This window comes from Osmerus mordax, chromosome 20 (genome assembly GCF_038355195.1).
Source record: "Osmerus mordax isolate fOsmMor3 chromosome 20, fOsmMor3.pri, whole genome shotgun sequence".
Classification (NCBI taxonomy): domain Eukaryota; kingdom Metazoa; phylum Chordata; class Actinopteri; order Osmeriformes; family Osmeridae; genus Osmerus; species Osmerus mordax.
This window is the reverse complement of record NC_090069.1, coordinates 2,341,075-2,357,688: the sequence shown is the minus strand read 5'-3', so window position 1 is coordinate 2,357,688 and position 16,614 is coordinate 2,341,075. Positions and strand designations below refer to the sequence as shown.

Genomic DNA, 16,614 nt, shown 5'->3' with positions numbered 1-16,614 from the left:
AGTGCGTCCTATAAAAAGGAGGTTGTCTAGGAGCGTGGGTTCAGACTTTTCCATCTTCAGGTGCAGTCAGTTTAGAGAGAGACTGAACGTAATTATGGAGGGCACTTTCCGAGAGCAGCTGTTCTTTTTGGTGTTGTGTCTGTCAGTCCTCAAGGGAGACTCCAGGTACATCGAGGTAAGCCTCCTGAGACACTTTACTTTCCTGTCTTTTGATTCCGATTATTGTTTATGCTGCAATTGCTTTGCGTTTGAAACGCATTAGGAGGAAAAATGGTTTGTCAAGGTTGGGAAAACTTTTCCATTAATAAAAGTCAGTGTAATTTGCCTGAACAGCGGATTTTGAGCATGGGCTGCTTTTAGAATGTACTTTATTATGATTTCAATTTAACGGGGTTTTCTTTCTTACACAGGACAACGATATTTCAACAGAAGGATTATTTTCACTTCTCAATTCGGAGCTCAAAAGAGAATTACCTGAGGAATTAATGTACCGTAGATCTTTACGTGAGTAACTGCACGCTCTTGTTTTCTGAAGTAATAGACTACTCTTGCGGCAATATATTATGTTGAAGTTCAGACTTTTTGACGCACTGCTGTTAATTTTGTCTTTCATCAACCATTAATAAAAAAAAATTGAAAACAAGTGCAAAATTATTATAATGGCTTGTTACTGTGTTTTTATTTATTTACTAGTTGTTTCTATCTCTCTCTCTCCCCCCCTTCTCTCTCTTCAGGGTGTCTGGACATGGTGTCGGTAGAGGGTCAATTCACCTTCACAGCTGACCGGCCACAGTTTAGCTGTGCAGCCTTCTTTATTGCTGAGCCAAACGAGGTCATTAGCGTAGAGTACGACAACGTGGACATCGACTGCAGGGGAGGAGACTTCATCAAGGTAACCAGACTTCCATCTCCTCAATCCCAAACCGTCCCAAATAGCCTTCCCTACCAGGCTGACTCTCCACCACCCAGGGTTAAGGTCAGAGGGATCCTGAAGAAAATATCTAATAAAAACGCTGCTTGCAGAACCTGCTTGCCAACAGCAATAATGGCGTTTCACATAGATAACTCAAGATCCATAACAGCAGTTTTCATCAGGTCTTTGTTGTGTCTTCAAGCCCTAGCCTAAGCAGAGTTTGTCCCCACGAAGTAGCAGGTCAGCCGTAATCCCCCCCCCCCCTCATCCTCCTGTTTAAGGGCACTGGTTCTTAGCACTATTAGGTAATTGCCAGTAATACAATATACTTAGCACAATGTCGTCATAAGGTATAAAATAGGGAGATTCAATCTTCTTCCTGGGTCTAGATTGGGGGATTGATGTTTTACAATGGAGTTGAGGAGAAGACTGCTTAAATGGGCAGTTCAAATCCGTCCCTGGATTACTGTTGCTACAGACCCATTCCACACAAAACACCTCCTGGATTACCGTCACCACAGACACATCACAAACACAACACTTCCTGGATTAACGTGAGCCACAGACACATCACAAACACAACACTTCCTGGATTAACGTGAGCCACAAGCTCCTTTACCATGGCAACAACAACCATCCAGCCATGGTCACACAAATAATGCAATCTTACTCCTCACCCTTGCACCCCAACAGGTGTTTGACGGCTGGGTTATGAAGGGGGAGAAGTTTCCCAGCTCCCAGGACCACCCTCTGCCGCTGTCGCAGCGCTACGTGGACTACTGTGACTCCAGCATGACCAGGAGAGCTGTGCGCTCCTCTCAGAACGTCGCCATGGTCTTCTTCCGTGTCCAAACAGCCGGCAGTGGCTTCACCCTCACCGTAAGGAGACTCACCAACCCTTTCCGTGAGTAGAAAAGAGCCTTCTTTCTATTCAACCATCCATCCTTTCTTTCTCTCTTTCGCTCTCTTTTTCTCTCTCTATTTTTCTCTCTCTTTTTCTCTCTCTCTCTCTTTTTCTCTCTCTTTCTCTCTCTCTTTCTCTCTCTTTTTCTCTCTCTCTTTTTCTCTCTCTATTTATGTCTCTTTTTCTCTCTCTATGTCTCTCTCTTTTTCTCTTTTTCTCTCTCTATTTCTCTCTCTTTCTGTCTCTTTTTCTCTCTCTTTCTGTCTGTCTCTTAACAGTAGGGTTTTCCAAACATCTGTATTTATAAATAATCATGCTAAAATATAAGCCCTGCAGCTAGTCTGGTGCAGTGACTTCAGTGGTTAAGTATCCCAACAGGATGCCAGCAAATTGCTGCTTTAAATGTGCCTTTGGTGAATTTGCAGCTATCACAGATTTCAACACAAGGGAGATTCATTATCAGCTTCAGTTACTGTAACACTAAAACTATGTATGTGCAGAAGAAGTGTAAGGCAGAATGTTAGTTGGTTGGTTAGTTAGTAAGTTAGTTAGTTTGTCAGTTGACAAACAGTTGAAGTAATTCCCTGGGGTAAATGTAATTGTCACATCAGCCAGATTCATAAAATTACAAAAGATAACAGGTATTTGAACACCACAAGAGTGTTAATGAGTGTATTTTTGTCAGGATTTATCCTTTACAAAGTGTGAAACTGTGAAACCACAGTTTTTGGCAAGGTTTGAGTGATTGCAAAAACCAATCACTGTCTAATTTCACTATCAGATTTTGATTGCAGCTATATTCTGCTCATCAGTACAATTTATCAGCAGGGTGCTTGATTACAATCTACTGATCAGTCAGCACAGGTGTAGCAAAAATAATTCAGTTGGTCTCTTAGTCCTCTGGATGGGGTATTCGGCAGTTGGCAAACGTACACAGCGCAGAGCTTCTTACATTCTAAGCTCAGCTCTTCCTTATGTTAGTGAGTGTGTGTCCTCGGGTGTCCTCAAGTGCCAGGACATGATTTCAGGCGTGTGTGTGTGTGTGTGTGTGAGTGTGTCAGAGGGGGTGGTTGTGTGAGCACGAGTTGGTGTGACCGGTGTCACTGTGGAGCTTGTCACAATTTTATGGCTTCCGCCCTAGATTCCAGCCTGTAGTCTGTGTATTTGGTGCACTGAACCTTTATTTCACAAAACCAAAACATTGTTAAATAAATAAAAAAATGTTTTCATTCTCTGAATATGTTTGCGTGTGCCACTTGTCTCCCTTCAGCCTGCAATGTCATCTCCCAGACACCAGAGGGCACCTTTACAATGGTGATCCCCCAGCAGTACAGGAACTGCAGCTTCTCAATCATCTACCCAGTGGAGGTCCAGGTCTCTGATCTCTCCCTGGGACACCTCAACGACTTCCCAATCCAGGTAACACAGAGATTTCCTCGTCCTCCAACACAGAGATGGTCAGACGTTGGTGTTTTGTTGGACCCTGTGGGGGTGCTTGGGACAGGATGCTAAGCCCACGCTGGGTTGTCTCCTACAGAAGTCCTCTCTTGGCTGTGTGGAGGCGGGGGATTTTGTGGAGCTTCTGGGAGGTAGCGGAGTGGACACGTCCAAGATGATTACAGTGGCTGACCTCTGCTACTCCAACAGTCCTGGTGAGAGCTCACACACCTCTCGCACCTGCCCCCACACGTACACACACCCCTCCCAGCCACACACACACACACACCACCCACACACACACCCCTCCCACCCACAAGTACACACACCCCTCCCACCCACCCACCCCCACCCACCCCCACACACGCACACACACACCCCTCCCACCCACACACACACACCCCTCCCACACACACGCACACGTACACACACGCCTCCCACCCCCCCACACACACACACGCACACACACACACACACACACTGCAATTGGCTCTTGGACTATTCACTCTCCAAATCTCATTTAGTAAGATTCTTTCATCTGCAGATTTGATTACTTATGTGGGGGCCACTAGCTGTGAGGTTTCGGCTTCTCCTATTAGTTTCTCTAAATCAGATCAAGAAGTACATTGAATTCAGAAAAAGAATGTGATCCATCCATCTGAAACTACTTGTGGTAATGCTAATGCTAATGCTAGTGAAACTACTTGTGGTAATGCTAATGCTAATGCTAGTGTGGGTCCCTGTCTTTGTCCCCCTTCTCCAGTCCGTATGAAGATAGCCTGTGACAACACAGTGGTGAGGATGGTGTCCAGTGGAAAGTTTGTGAACCGAGTGTCCTTCAACTACCGGCTATTGGACCAGCAGGATCTTCACCGGATCAGAGGGAACAGTGTGGAAGATTACTGCTTCTCCGGCTGAGGTCTCCTGGTGCGCGTGTGGGCGCACACGTGTGTGTGTGTGTGTCACCTACCACACCGGAAGCACCAAACATACCATGTGACTGATAACGGAAAAAAACTGTGCGGTGGGTTGCCATGCCCCTCTCTCCGTTCCAGTTAAATGAAGAGAATCTTTCTTTTATTATTTTTTTACCTCATTTTGGTGTTCTGTTTTTTTATTTTATTGTTTTGATCTTTTTCATTATGTTATATAAATTGTGGCTCGCGCAAGCCTAATAAACGGTTCTCTTGTGTTTGTTGGCAATGCTATTGGTTCTACTCAGTATTTATGTGTCTTACGTGTGTTTATTGAAATGAAACATAGAGCATTGGCATAGGATTATATACTGGATATGTGGTCAACATTCTTTCAGGGGAACGGTACTAAAGAAATAAATGTTTCTTTTTATACTCCAGAAATAGTATGTTGGAGTCTTACCCCATCAGGTTTCCACTACATACAGTAGTAAGATCAATTATTCAAGGATGCAATAGAACATGTAAAATTATGTCCATTGCTGTTATCTATATTTATTTATATCAAACTATTCTTTTGTAATAAAATTTAACCGCATGATACATTTTTCTTTGAGGCTGGTAATTATCGTAATTTTTTAAATGAGATCAAGTATGCTTCAGTCACGTTGCATTCAGCATATCATTTAGAAAATTAAACAACATTCATAAACAGGAAACAGGTTTTTAAAGACAATATTAGAAAAACATTGATCTCAGACAAGCACATTTCCTATTGGTCAACCTACTTCTGAGTAATCCAATCACATCCACACAGAGTCTTAAGGGCCATAAATCCAATTAAAACTATTTGATTGAATGGTTTGTCAAACGTGATAATCCATCCGGTAAATTATTATTTATTTTTTATCCTGTTCCAGTGTAATGCAACAACAAGCGCAATGAGCATTACATGACAATAATACAAACACACAAGCATGAAATCAGATTTTCTTTTCTGCAAGTGTACTCTTACATATAGCGATAATGTATTCTGCAACAACAACAAAACGAGGATAGTTTTTCTTATCTGGCAGATGTCAAGGTGGATTGCACACAGCTAAAAGGTCTGCTTCCGGAGCTGTTACCACCCCCCATCCTGACAGGGATGGCAGAGTAGTGTCACCGGGGGGGGTGAAGGGGGGCACCAGAGGGGGGGGGGGGCACCAGGGGGGGGGCACCAGGGGGGGGCACCAGGGCTCCCTTGATTAAAGGTCTGGGGGTGTATTATCGCAGTGAGACACCTGCAACCACATCACGCCTCACAGAAGTAGTTGATACAAATCTGATATCTTCCCAGGGGGCCGGTATTTGTGTGTGTGTGTGTGTTTGTGTGTGTTTGTGTGTGTCTGTGTTTGTGTGTGTCTGTGTGTGCTTTCCCCTGCTGTCAAATGACAAGAAGAAAAGTCATCCTGGATTGGTCTCATGCTGATAAACACGTACACATCTGTGCAGGTGTGTGTGTGAGAGACAGATAGGGAGAGCGCGTGTAGGGGTGTGTGCGCGGGGCGTCTTTCTTACAGGGCCTCCCACGCGTTTGTGGACGGATGGAAATGATGATGATTTCCTTTGAGCTGTGAGGCATATAGGTAATTACAGACTGCAATTGAGAAAAGTCAATTAGAAATCATGACTGACTTCCATTCAAAATGTATTTCTGTCCTGTTACTGTTTTGACAAGAAAATAACAGCGAACGTATCGATCAGCCGTCACGCTCTCAGGAAGGTTCTAGAGAGACAAAACACGATGTCAGGAAGAGACCTCTGTAACCTAGTTACGATAACCTCCCTTGATGGGCCATTCATCCGAACCCAAAAAGAAGCTGAGAATAGGAACCAGACCCACCTGGGGCTACAGAACACTAAGATCCACAGATCCACAGAAGAACAGGCTTTAGAAATACAGTGAAATGAGAGGTTGGTGAATCAGACATTTACAGACCTAACTATACCTGTAGCCTGTAGAGTAACTACTATAATAGGCCTTCAGGTTACCATGATTGTCTATCACAAGGAGTTACTTATTCCCTCAGGTTACATTCAGAGTGTGGCGAAAGTCCATTCAGCTTCATAAAGGTCTATCTGAATGCAACAGAATACCAATTAGATGACGCTATCTCAAACATGATTGACTTCCTGTGATTTTTCTTGCTTTTTCCATCACCAAGGAGGTACTCACGCCATCAGCTCGGATAATACGTTTTTCAAAACACAAAGAAAATCAAAAGAAGAAAATAAAATAATTGCATACAGGCAATTCAGGGGTTCAGATGTGTGGGTGATATAAATCTCAGATAAAAGTAATATGTAAAATGTAATCTCCAGATTTTTTCTCCAGAAATAATCTAAATCTGTGTTTTATTCAGTATTCAAGCTTGCCTATTCTAAATTAGGAATGAGGAAAATCAAGCAGGTTAATTGCCATCAATATGGGTGTATTGTACAAGAGCCACCCTCATCCAGCCCATACTCTATCAAGATTCATGTTCAGCCAAGTGCTTCAAAATAGCACCCTTACAGTCATTGTCAAGTTTCTCTACTTTCCAGGGCTCAGTGCTGTCTTATCAGGTGTGGTGCAGATCTCTTTTGGCAGTTTGAGATTCGCCAGAGCGTTATGTAACACACCTATTCCTTCACTCTCCTCTCCTCCTCTTCTCTTCCCCTCTTACTCTGCAGTTTACTGCGATTACAGTGTCTCTCTCTCTCTCTCTCTCTCTCTCTCTCTCTCGCTGCTCTCCCCTGGCTCCCCCCTCTCTCTACTCTCCCTCCTGTATCTGGATCTGGAAGAGTACCTCCAGCCTCACCAGCCCCCAGCCTCACCAGCCCCCAGTCTCACTGGCCCCCAGTCTCACTGGCCCTAGACCTATTGGACCCCAGCCTCACTGGCCCCCAGCCTGAAACTGGGACCATTCCAACCTAGAGGTAGATGTGGCATGCTTCAGTATTGTATTGCACTGTACTGTATTCTCTTCAGGTTGTATTCTGATTCAGATCTTGTGCTTCTCATCCTGACTGTCAGGGGTTAGTCAGTCATCAGCCCTGGGCTCCCCAGGGCTTCTCTCTGTGCTGTTTCACCTGCCTGCATGGTGACAAAAGCGCGTGGAAACACATCAGCGGAAATGTTTGTTGTTTGTGAAGAGAAGCAAACTTTCCTTTCCGCTGCAAACAGGGGATTTCGGCGAAAGTCACACACAGAACGTGACACACAGGGGAGGAGAAAGTGATGCAAAGCCAACGCAAACCTTTCAGTTCCGGTGAAGAGGCCAGATTAGGCTGTACTCGGTGGGACTGAGAATTAGTGAAACTCTCTCTCACTCTCTCTCTCCTTCTCTCTCTCTCTCTCTCTCTCTCTCTCTCTCTCTCTCTCTCTCACTCACTCACTCACTCTCTCTCTCTCTCCTCTCTGTCTCTCTCTCTCTCTCCTCTCTCTCTCTCTCTCTCTCTCTCTCTCTCTCTCTCTCTCTCTCTCTCTCTCTGTCTGTCTGTCTGTCTGTCTGTCTGTCTGTCTGTCTGTCTGTCTGTCTGTCTGTCTGTCTGCCTCTATCTTGTGGTGGCTGTTTGAGATGTTGCGCTGTGAACACGTGTCTTCACAACTTTGTACTTTGACTCCATCTTCACTCGGTTCTCACCATCGTTGCTAAGTAACCATCGTGTGACAAGGAGACCGCTGATACGCTTGATTTGAAAAAACTTGAGCCAAAGACAGTGACAGGAGAAAAACAAGGAAACATCTCTTGACACACACGCACACACACTCGCTCTCTCACGGGTCGTCATCTCCCCACCTGGGAACACAGGCCCTGATCACCCGCACCAATGCTGAAAGGCTACCCACGATCTACATGACAATGGAGCTCTCCTCTGCTTTGATGTGGGCGGATGAAGGGATGTCCATTTGCTGCATTCCGGCAGGAAGGGAAAACAATCTTTTCCTTTTTTTTTTTATACATGCGTCGTGTTTGCGGCGGTCCTCTGTGCTTCCTCCAGTGTTTCTATCGCTGGGATCCTATTCCACGGAGAGAGGAGCTATCACTCAGCTGAAATACACGACAGGTGTTTGTTGAGATTATATCCCGAGGATGACACAGAGAGATCTACCACCACACACACACACACACGCCGTTCAGTTCTACGAGGAGCGACGACAGAGGGTGACGCACATGGTGTCAGAGGGGTGAGGGGATGGATGGCGTGAGGAAGAGGAAGGCCCCGGGCTCTTTACAAAGACGCTCTCCAGTTAGGCCGGATGGTCTGGGAGGGGTGGCAAATAGCCGTGTGCCCTCGTGTGGGTCTGTAGTAAATATCATGAGCTCCAGGAAGGCCCAGCTGATGGATTATTATTGTGTCTGTAAATGGGTTGTTTTCCTCTTTCGATCCACATGACCTTCCTCTGTTGTTTTGGGGGGAGCACTTTCAACCAGCGTTCATACTGTATCTCCTCCTTCCTCCCCTTGGACACCTTATCTGCCCTGAACAAAAACAATCCTTATCTCTTTTCATCTCTCCTCATTTCATCTCTCGTTCACTATCTCTCTTCCCCCCCCCCCCCCCCCCCTCTCTCTCTCTCTCTCTTTTGTTTTCTCTCTCTTTCCGCGGACAAACGAGCCATATAGGGTGAAGAACCCCATCATTCTGTATTTGTCATGAATATCTATTTCAGTCCTTCCTCTCCTTGTCTTTGCCAATCTCCTCAGTGGCCAGGGATCACACGGTGACGCCTTGAGAGGAGGTGGCTGCTCTGATGTCAATCACTGCTGTCACCATGACGCCACGTTTACTGTCTCTCTGTGTGTGTGTGTGTGTGTGTGTTAGTTTGTCTGAAACAGTGTATTCTCTCAGCAGTTACTTGTATCCAAAACACTGCGCAGGGGTGGATTGTCATTTAGTCATTTAGCAGACGTTCTTATCCAGAGCGACTTACAGTAAGTACAGGGACATTCCCCCGAGGCAAGTAGGGTGAAGTGACCTTGTCCAAGGACAAAACATAATTTCGAAGGCTGGGAATCGAACCGGCAACCTTCTGATTAATAGCCCGATTCCATAACCACTCAGCCATCTGACTTTGCATCTGGGAACTCTTGTTTTGCACACAAATGCTCAACCACTGAGCTGTACGCATCCCCCACCCTCCCCCTGTAAGTGTGCTTGTGTGTGTGTGTGTCTGTCTGTGTGTGTGTGTGTGTCTGTGTGTGTGTGTGCATCTCCTGACCGTTAATGTCAGCCTGTCAGTCTGGTCTTTCTTTAAGATATCCACTTGATCTCCTTGTGTCAGATGTACAAAGAGTTCCGCTAATGGGCAGGCCACACACACGCAAGAAACCCTTCCATTTGTCTTGCGGTCTTCCATTATCCTTTGAGGATCTCTGATTGTCATTGTCTCATTTCCTGATAGCAACAGTCCTTCCCAGAGGACTTGTGGTCAGAGATAGTGGCAATCGGGCCATCAATACTTGACCAATGACTTCCCGAACAAAGAATCCTTTTCCTGTGTTGCAACGGACAGGAGGAAAGCCTGCCTCCCAGAGTGGGTGATAGCATAAAGGCCAAGCAAGGTTAAGCAAATACCAACTTTCCAACAAAAAACGCAATCGTGTGAATCATGGAGGAAGTTCCGTTCCGAACCCAGTGATTAAGTCTACTTTATGATTAGAGCTTTTGTGAAAGGCGGCAAACGGAGATGATTGGTGTCACCTCATCCTGGGAGAGTGTCAGGATTGTCATCTCGCGCAATTACAGCCAATCACAGGCCTATTACACAAGTAGGGTCACGGATGTTGTTCCCCCCTGAGGGACCCTCCTCACACACACATCTGTCTGCGGAGGGGGCGGGGGAGGGGGCGGCGGCGTGGGAAGGGGGGGGGTCAAACCTCCTGTACGACTCAGCGGCGGATAAAGAAACAATGTTGGATGTTTTTTTTGTCTTTTGTCTTTTTTTTGTCTTAATGTGGGGTTCTGGAAGGACATGCAGACAACCAGGGGGGCAGAACGAAACAGGCTGGATGGATTGACGTTTTGACGAGAGGCGTTTTCAGGGAGGGCGTCTTGGATGCGGTGCTGAGTGGTTGAATGACCACTCAGCTAGTAGTGATGCAGGTAGTAGTGATGCAGAGCCTGGTAGTGATGCAGAGCCTGGTAGTGATGCAGAACCTGGAGGCATTCATGAGGATTTCACCATCACACGTCATTATCCTGAGATCCCACACGTGACTCCAACTGTCATACAGCTGTCCGTGTCACATACAGCTGTCCCCGGCACGTACAGCTTCCACTATCACGCTCTGCCTCCACTCTGTACAGTTTCCACTATCACGCTCAGCCTCCTATCCACATAACGACATCTCTGACGTTGATAAAAAACCAAACCGTGTAAAAATCGGTTGAAAATTGTAGCCTCAACACAATGTTATGGGTGAGCGAGTTGACTGTAGCAAGATGGCCGCCATGTGCGGACGTTCTAGACTCCGTCGTAAGACATCTAGTCTTTATATATATCTATGCATTGACCCGCAAAGTGAAACTTACATGCAGATGAGCGTTCAGGAACTAATCCATGTCCTAAGAACATCTGGACCTCCTTGAGACACGCACACACATGAATGTTGACATTTACGTCGACACAGAAATCCATCCATCAGCTGTCTGCGAGACAGATTTTATTATGCTGTTATTCTTTCACAAAAACAATATAATTACTACATTTTGCCTTTAGATAACAGAAATGTACATGACCTAGTTTCACAATAATTAACACATAGACTCAAATCAACTTATGTGGCAAACATGCTCGAAGAAATATAGCATGTTGCACAACACAAGGTTCATTCTAAACACAAGAAACCAAGATACCTGTACAAGGAACACCTGAGTAAATTATTCAGTCTATAACCTGAGCAACTTATGTAAGGATTCTGATGAAACAATACCAAACATGAGGGCCACCAAAAAATAGGTTAGTGGTTCAGCCACTGGGTGACAAGTCCTCGAAATATCGTCAAACGAGTTTCCTCAATGTCGACATGAGTGACAGAGAAGAATATCAAACTTGTTATTAAACATGCATGTTTGAAACAGCTCGCGAAAAAAAAAAATGGACAGGGTTCCAAAAGCAATCCCCCAGGAAGACTTCGGACAACAACTCAACAAGACAAAACATAATCTTTAGCGTGTCTTAAGGGACATTAAAACAATCTAGCCGTTCCAGCTGTGGTCAGAGTAAACATGTGATGAATCAAAGGGAACCAGGGTGAATCAGCCAGATGAATGGGAGGGCCTAGAGCAGGGATCTCCAGCTCCGGTCCTGGAGAGCTACCATCCTGTAGGTTTTCACTTCAACTGCAAATAATGTAGCCTCATTCAGCTCATCATCCAGATAAATAGTCGAATCAGGTGTGCTAAATTGAGGCTGAAGTGAAAACAGTCTGGATGGTAGCTCTCCAGGAACAGGGTTGGAGACCCCTGGCCTCGAGGCTGTCCAGGGGGGGGGCAGCTACTTGTTGTTCTTCCTTTGCTTCTCTTGGAAGAAGTCGTTGCAGGCCACGGTCAGGGCCGCCACCAGGACCACAAACTCGTTGAAGTCCACCTCGTTGTCTTTGTTGGAATCCAGGTCGTTCATGATCTTCTCCACCAGCATGGGATCCTTCTGAGACTGGAAATGAAGAGAAATAACACTTTAATCACAGTCAAACGTATGTATGAGACTGTGATTCATACTGACAGCATGAATCAATCACTGAAGCACAGTGGGGCGATGGACTGTTATTAATTCGTCTAAATGGCACTTAGAAACCATCCACACTTCTGGCTGCAAGGGCAAGAAACAACCTCTCCCCGAACAGCAGACTTCAATTAGAGAAGATGTCTGCCAGTCTACCAGTTTGAGATGGAGGAGTCACGTGCGGAGAGGCCCTGGGCAGGTCGGAAGATCGATGGCTCTGGAAGAGCTCGATCGCGGCTCTCTCCATGCTCAAGGGCTTCTGCTCCTGAATAACAGTCTGGTTCAGTCCGCCGGCGGCCAGAGGTATGTCGGTGTTCAGTGACCCGTCCGAGGCGAGATCCTTCAGAGCACCTCTCAAGTCCATCAGAACGGAGAAGCCTGACTCGAGGTTGTCGTGTCGAGGAAACACAACGACGTCCGTTGAGAACCAGGGCGTTTTACAGTGTCCCCTCAGTCAGAGGAGCCTGGCAGAGGAACTTAACAAACGAACCAGCGAGGACATTCATCTTGTTACTGGAAGCAGATGCTCTTAAGTGGCTGTCTTGGGTAGTGCTTGGAATCCACCCGAGAAAAGATGGACAGAAGATGGGAAGAAGTTTTTGAGGAGGGGAAAGGCTCGATTCAAAGATAAGAAAGAAGGATGAGGACCCACTTCCTGTTTCTGAAGACCAGCGTCGAAATCCCAATTTATTCCACATTACATTTACATTTAGTCATTTAGCAGACGCTCTTATCCAGAGCGACTTACAGTAAGTACGGGGACATTCCCCCGAGGCAAGTAGGGTGAAGTGCCTTGCCCAAGGACACAATGTCAGTTGGCATGACAGGGAATCGAACTGGCAACCTTTGGATTACTAGCCCGATTCCCTCACCGCTCAGCCAACTGATTCCTTAGGACATTCGTGTTGTTACTGGAAGCAGATGCTCTTAACCTCTGATAGTCAAAAAAGCAATCGTAACGTCTCAAACTCAAGAGTCACTGAAATCTGATCTAAGTTTGAGACATGAATTAAAAAATAATCATAAAAGGGTGAACAACAACAACAAAAAATATGAATATAGATTATTAATACACTTGATATTTCACATTAAATACTGGTTCGTGGTGGATGAAATGTTAACTCTCGGTACGTGAGTGTTTCTCCCTGTTAGTGAGGTGAGCTCAGTGTTCCTTGAAGACCAAGACACGCTTTCTGATCCTCCGAGCCTGGGCTTAAGGATGGCGGATGACATCACGCGGGTGTCTATATTTGGCAGCGATGTGGGCCACTGATGATGATGCGTGTGGGTGTCTATATTTGGCAGCGATGTGGGCCACTGATGATGATGCGTGAGCACCTGAGGCTTCCGTCCACAGGAGGGAGGAGAGCTTGCTCTCCCCAGCCTGTGTTCCTCTCTGCAGTCCCACACGACGGGAGAACATCCTTTACAACACACACACACACAGGCCTGTGCACTCCAACACAAGCTCTGACGCAGGTCGCCCATCCAACCCCCAACACACACACACACACACACACACAAACACTCACACACAAACACTCACACACACAAACACGCGCACACACAAACTAATGAACCTTTTTTTTTACAGAACATGCTGCAAATATTTATAGAGCAGCTCAGATGAAATGCACTTTTTTAAATAATTGTGATTTGAATCATTAAATTAAATGAACACATGGTTGTATAAATCCATTCATAACTTTCATTAAAAAAGGCATCAGCCAAAACCGCAACCACTCCAACATCTCATTATAGTAGAATTACTGTTGCTCAATAGATCAATTAAAGTAATTCTTTTCTAGTTAAAAGGTCAAATTCAATGGAACATTTCCAGTATTTACATCTTGTTCTCATAAAGATAGCTGGATGTGCTTGCTTTCAGCCAGATGTGGGGAATGGAAATGTCAAGAGATTTCAGTATTACTAAGAAATCTCTAATCCATGACAACATATCATTTAAGGTTCACATGTGTGTAAAAACTCAACTTAACTAACTATGAAATTATTTCAAATGGGAAAATAAATAACTTACGACGCCTCTTGCCCAGTGTCGACTAAAAATAGCTTGAATGTACTTATCATTTGACGCATTAATTTTCATCAAAACCACTGTAAATGAGTCACAGGAGGGCAGCTGTTGTCTATCACTGGCCGAGCTGTTCTTAGACCCTTTAAATTCTCACACTCTGTTCAAAACAATTAATCTTCGAAACAGAAATGTAAAATGCAACATGTAAAAGACCAACATACCGTGAGAAAGTCAGTAAGTTCACTGTTGAGGAGCTCTTTCAGTTCCCCCTTGTTGAGCTTGAATTTGTCTCCATCGTTTCCTGAGTAGTTGTAGAAAACTGTTATGAGGGCGTCCATGGCCCCTTCAAGTTGGCTCGGCATGGCTGCAGGATATCAAAGTATCTCACAACCTACTGGAGAAAAATAGGAATCATTTTTAAATCAAATATCCTTTTAAACCCATGTGAGGCAGCATTAGGAATTGGAAGTACCGTACCGTAACAATCCAAGTCAAAAGTATCTCAGTGCAGCTCAGTTAGGGTCAGATCTGCAGAGGATGAAAGGAGCACTTACTTGGTTATAGTCCTGCGGAGAAATGATTTGCGAGGTGCTGCGCCTTTGCTTGTTTATGAGGAGTGAGACACCGAGAGCCTGACACCACTGGTGATAATTAATTCCACAGGTGAGAGACCCATGGTAACTGTGTCAGGTTTGAATCAAAGAAACAGTGAAAAACAACCCCTGAACCAGCGTAACCTGGGCCGTCCCTGAGGCTGCACCAGGCCCCTCTGAGACGGCTCTCTCACCTGCCTCTCAGGACCTTCCGGATGCAAATAGACTCACGCTGGAACTGGTTTTGAGAACACTCGAAAACAGTTCGGATTCAGGCAGAGCAGGCGTCTGAGTTGAAGATCTGTTTACGTTCGACGGAGGGCCCAATGTTGCCACAATAAACTTCCAACTGAAAGTAGGTTCGTTGAGAATTGACCTCCCAACTGTTGTGATTTGTGGGGAATGTGGGACTGCTAGGCCACACACGTTACTGTGATATTTATTGAAAAGTCCTTTACTGTCCGAACAGTTGATGTTGGCTGTAATGTTGTTGAGGTTGGCTCCTCCAATGCATGAGAGTATCTTTATAAATTTCAGAACTGATGCAACATAGAGTTTTCCAGGAATCAGATGAAGGTTCAAAGCTATATTCTCTGTACAGGTGCAGTTCATAGATCTATCAGAGGATAAGATAGATGAAAGAGAAAAACATGTGACATTGGGTGTTTTGATACAGCTGTAGTAGTTACATATCAAGCACTGATGCTAATCACATTTAGTCATTTAGCAGACGCTCTTATCCAGAGCGACTTACAGTAAGTACAGGGACATTCCCCAGAGGCAAGTAGGGTGAAGTGCCTTGCCCAAGGACACAACGTAATTTGGCACAGCTGGGAATCGAACTGGCAACCTTCAGATTACTAGCCCGACTCCCTCACCGCTCAGCCATCTGACTCCTTATCACAGTGTCGTGTTTTTTGTTCCTCTTCCGTGATCCTACTGAAACCTTCTCTCTATGTCTTTTCATAACCAGGACCAGATGGTTCAAGAAACAGTGCTGTTTGGGAACTCAGGAATGAGCGCACACATGTACGTGATTCTGAAGATCTCAGTTGTGCGTTGGTTACATCATATTTGACTTGTTTAGGGTTTGAGTTTGGTGTAAATCTTGGCCGTCTCTCTCCTCTCGCAAACCCCGCTCTGCAGACCCCGTGTGAGGTTCTTCTGGGATGGAACAGAGCGGAGAAAGAACACGTTCCCCTTGAGATAGAACGTGTTCCCTGGACGCAACTCTGCAAGGGGCAATCTGGAAGCTAACATGGGGAGCAATCACGGTCACACAATGGATCACGTGACATCTGATCGGATACTTACTGCTTATGCATTCTGGCATAATAACCTGATGATATTTTGATATTTTTCCTCTCTTTAGTTAAAGGTCTACAGGGGCTTGTCATGTCTTCTTATTTCATCATCTCCGTGGGTCTTAGAGAGGTCAAAGTTTTATTTTTCAACAAAAAAAATCTTTACCATGTGCACAGTGAAACACAGGGCCATTCTGGACAATGCCATTTTTGGCAAGCAACAGCAAAGTAGCTGTTGTACAGCTGTTGAATGTATCCTGTACACACCCAGCACAAAGCACATACCAAAAAACGGTGAAAAATCGAATAGAAAAGGGGTTTTGCTGTAGAATGACAGCCGTAAGCTGAGGACTGTGTGTAATGTGACGTAATGTGACGTGGAATCGATCTGAATCGTTTAACCATCACAGGGGAGAATGCTGCTTTTTTTAACCCTCGATCCCCTTAGACCTCCTCTGGAGGGACATCAGGTGTGTCTTCTTCTCTCGTCCTCTTCCTGCCATGGCTACAGTCATTTTCCGATCATTAAAATGATGAAACACGTTCGCAACGTGTGCCCAAGAGCGTCACCAAAAAAAACGTAATCAAGTAACCCGCGTGTCAGAAAAGACCACAAGAGATCATATAGAGCATCGGGGGTATTCTCAGTTTGACCTCACTATTCAATTTCCTTGTTGATATTGTTGGAAAATTGAATTTTAGATGTCTGAATGGGTCATCTACTAAGATAAATAAAGATAATTTCCATGTCCCAGAGTAGC

The 16,614-nt window shown here is 45.2% G+C and overlaps 2 protein-coding genes across 2 annotated transcripts; one reads left to right on the top strand and one right to left on the bottom strand.

Annotated features, from left to right (window-relative positions):
* Window positions 1-4,764, top strand: crhbp (corticotropin releasing hormone binding protein). Its single transcript, XM_067258231.1, has 7 exons — window positions 1-175; window positions 411-504; window positions 735-892; window positions 1,607-1,817; window positions 3,088-3,236; window positions 3,355-3,469; window positions 4,018-4,764. Exons 1-7 carry the CDS (start codon window positions 95-97, stop codon window positions 4,170-4,172), a joined length of 963 nt encoding a protein of 320 aa, XP_067114332.1. The 5' UTR covers window positions 1-94; the 3' UTR covers window positions 4,173-4,764.
* Window positions 4,765-11,328: 6,564 nt separating this feature from the next.
* On the bottom strand, window positions 11,329-14,318 carry s100z (S100 calcium binding protein Z). Its single transcript, XM_067258196.1, has 2 exons — window positions 14,178-14,318; window positions 11,329-11,852 (listed from the first exon to the last, which is right to left on the bottom strand). The coding sequence occupies exons 1-2, from the start codon at window positions 14,316-14,318 to the stop codon at window positions 11,694-11,696; spliced, it is 300 nt and encodes a 99-aa protein (XP_067114297.1). The 3' UTR covers window positions 11,329-11,693.
* Window positions 14,319-16,614: the final 2,296 nt, after the last annotated feature.

Excerpts from the sequence above, each read along its gene's own strand:
- s100z (XM_067258196.1), bottom strand. The coding sequence starts at position 14,318 with ATGCCGAGCCAACTTGAAGGGGCCATGGACGCCCTCATAACAGTTTTC. Across the intron at positions 11,853-14,177 it reads AACTTACTGACTTTCTCACG|TCTCAGAAGGATCCCATGCT; the intron begins GTATGTTGGTCT and ends CTTCATTTCCAG.
- crhbp (XM_067258231.1), top strand. The coding sequence starts at position 95 with ATGGAGGGCACTTTCCGAGAGCAGCTGTTCTTTTTGGTGTTGTGTCTG. Across the intron at positions 1,818-3,087 it reads GAGACTCACCAACCCTTTCC|CCTGCAATGTCATCTCCCAG; the intron begins GTGAGTAGAAAA and ends GTCTCCCTTCAG. Across the intron at positions 3,470-4,017 it reads CTGCTACTCCAACAGTCCTG|TCCGTATGAAGATAGCCTGT; the intron begins GTGAGAGCTCAC and ends CCCCTTCTCCAG.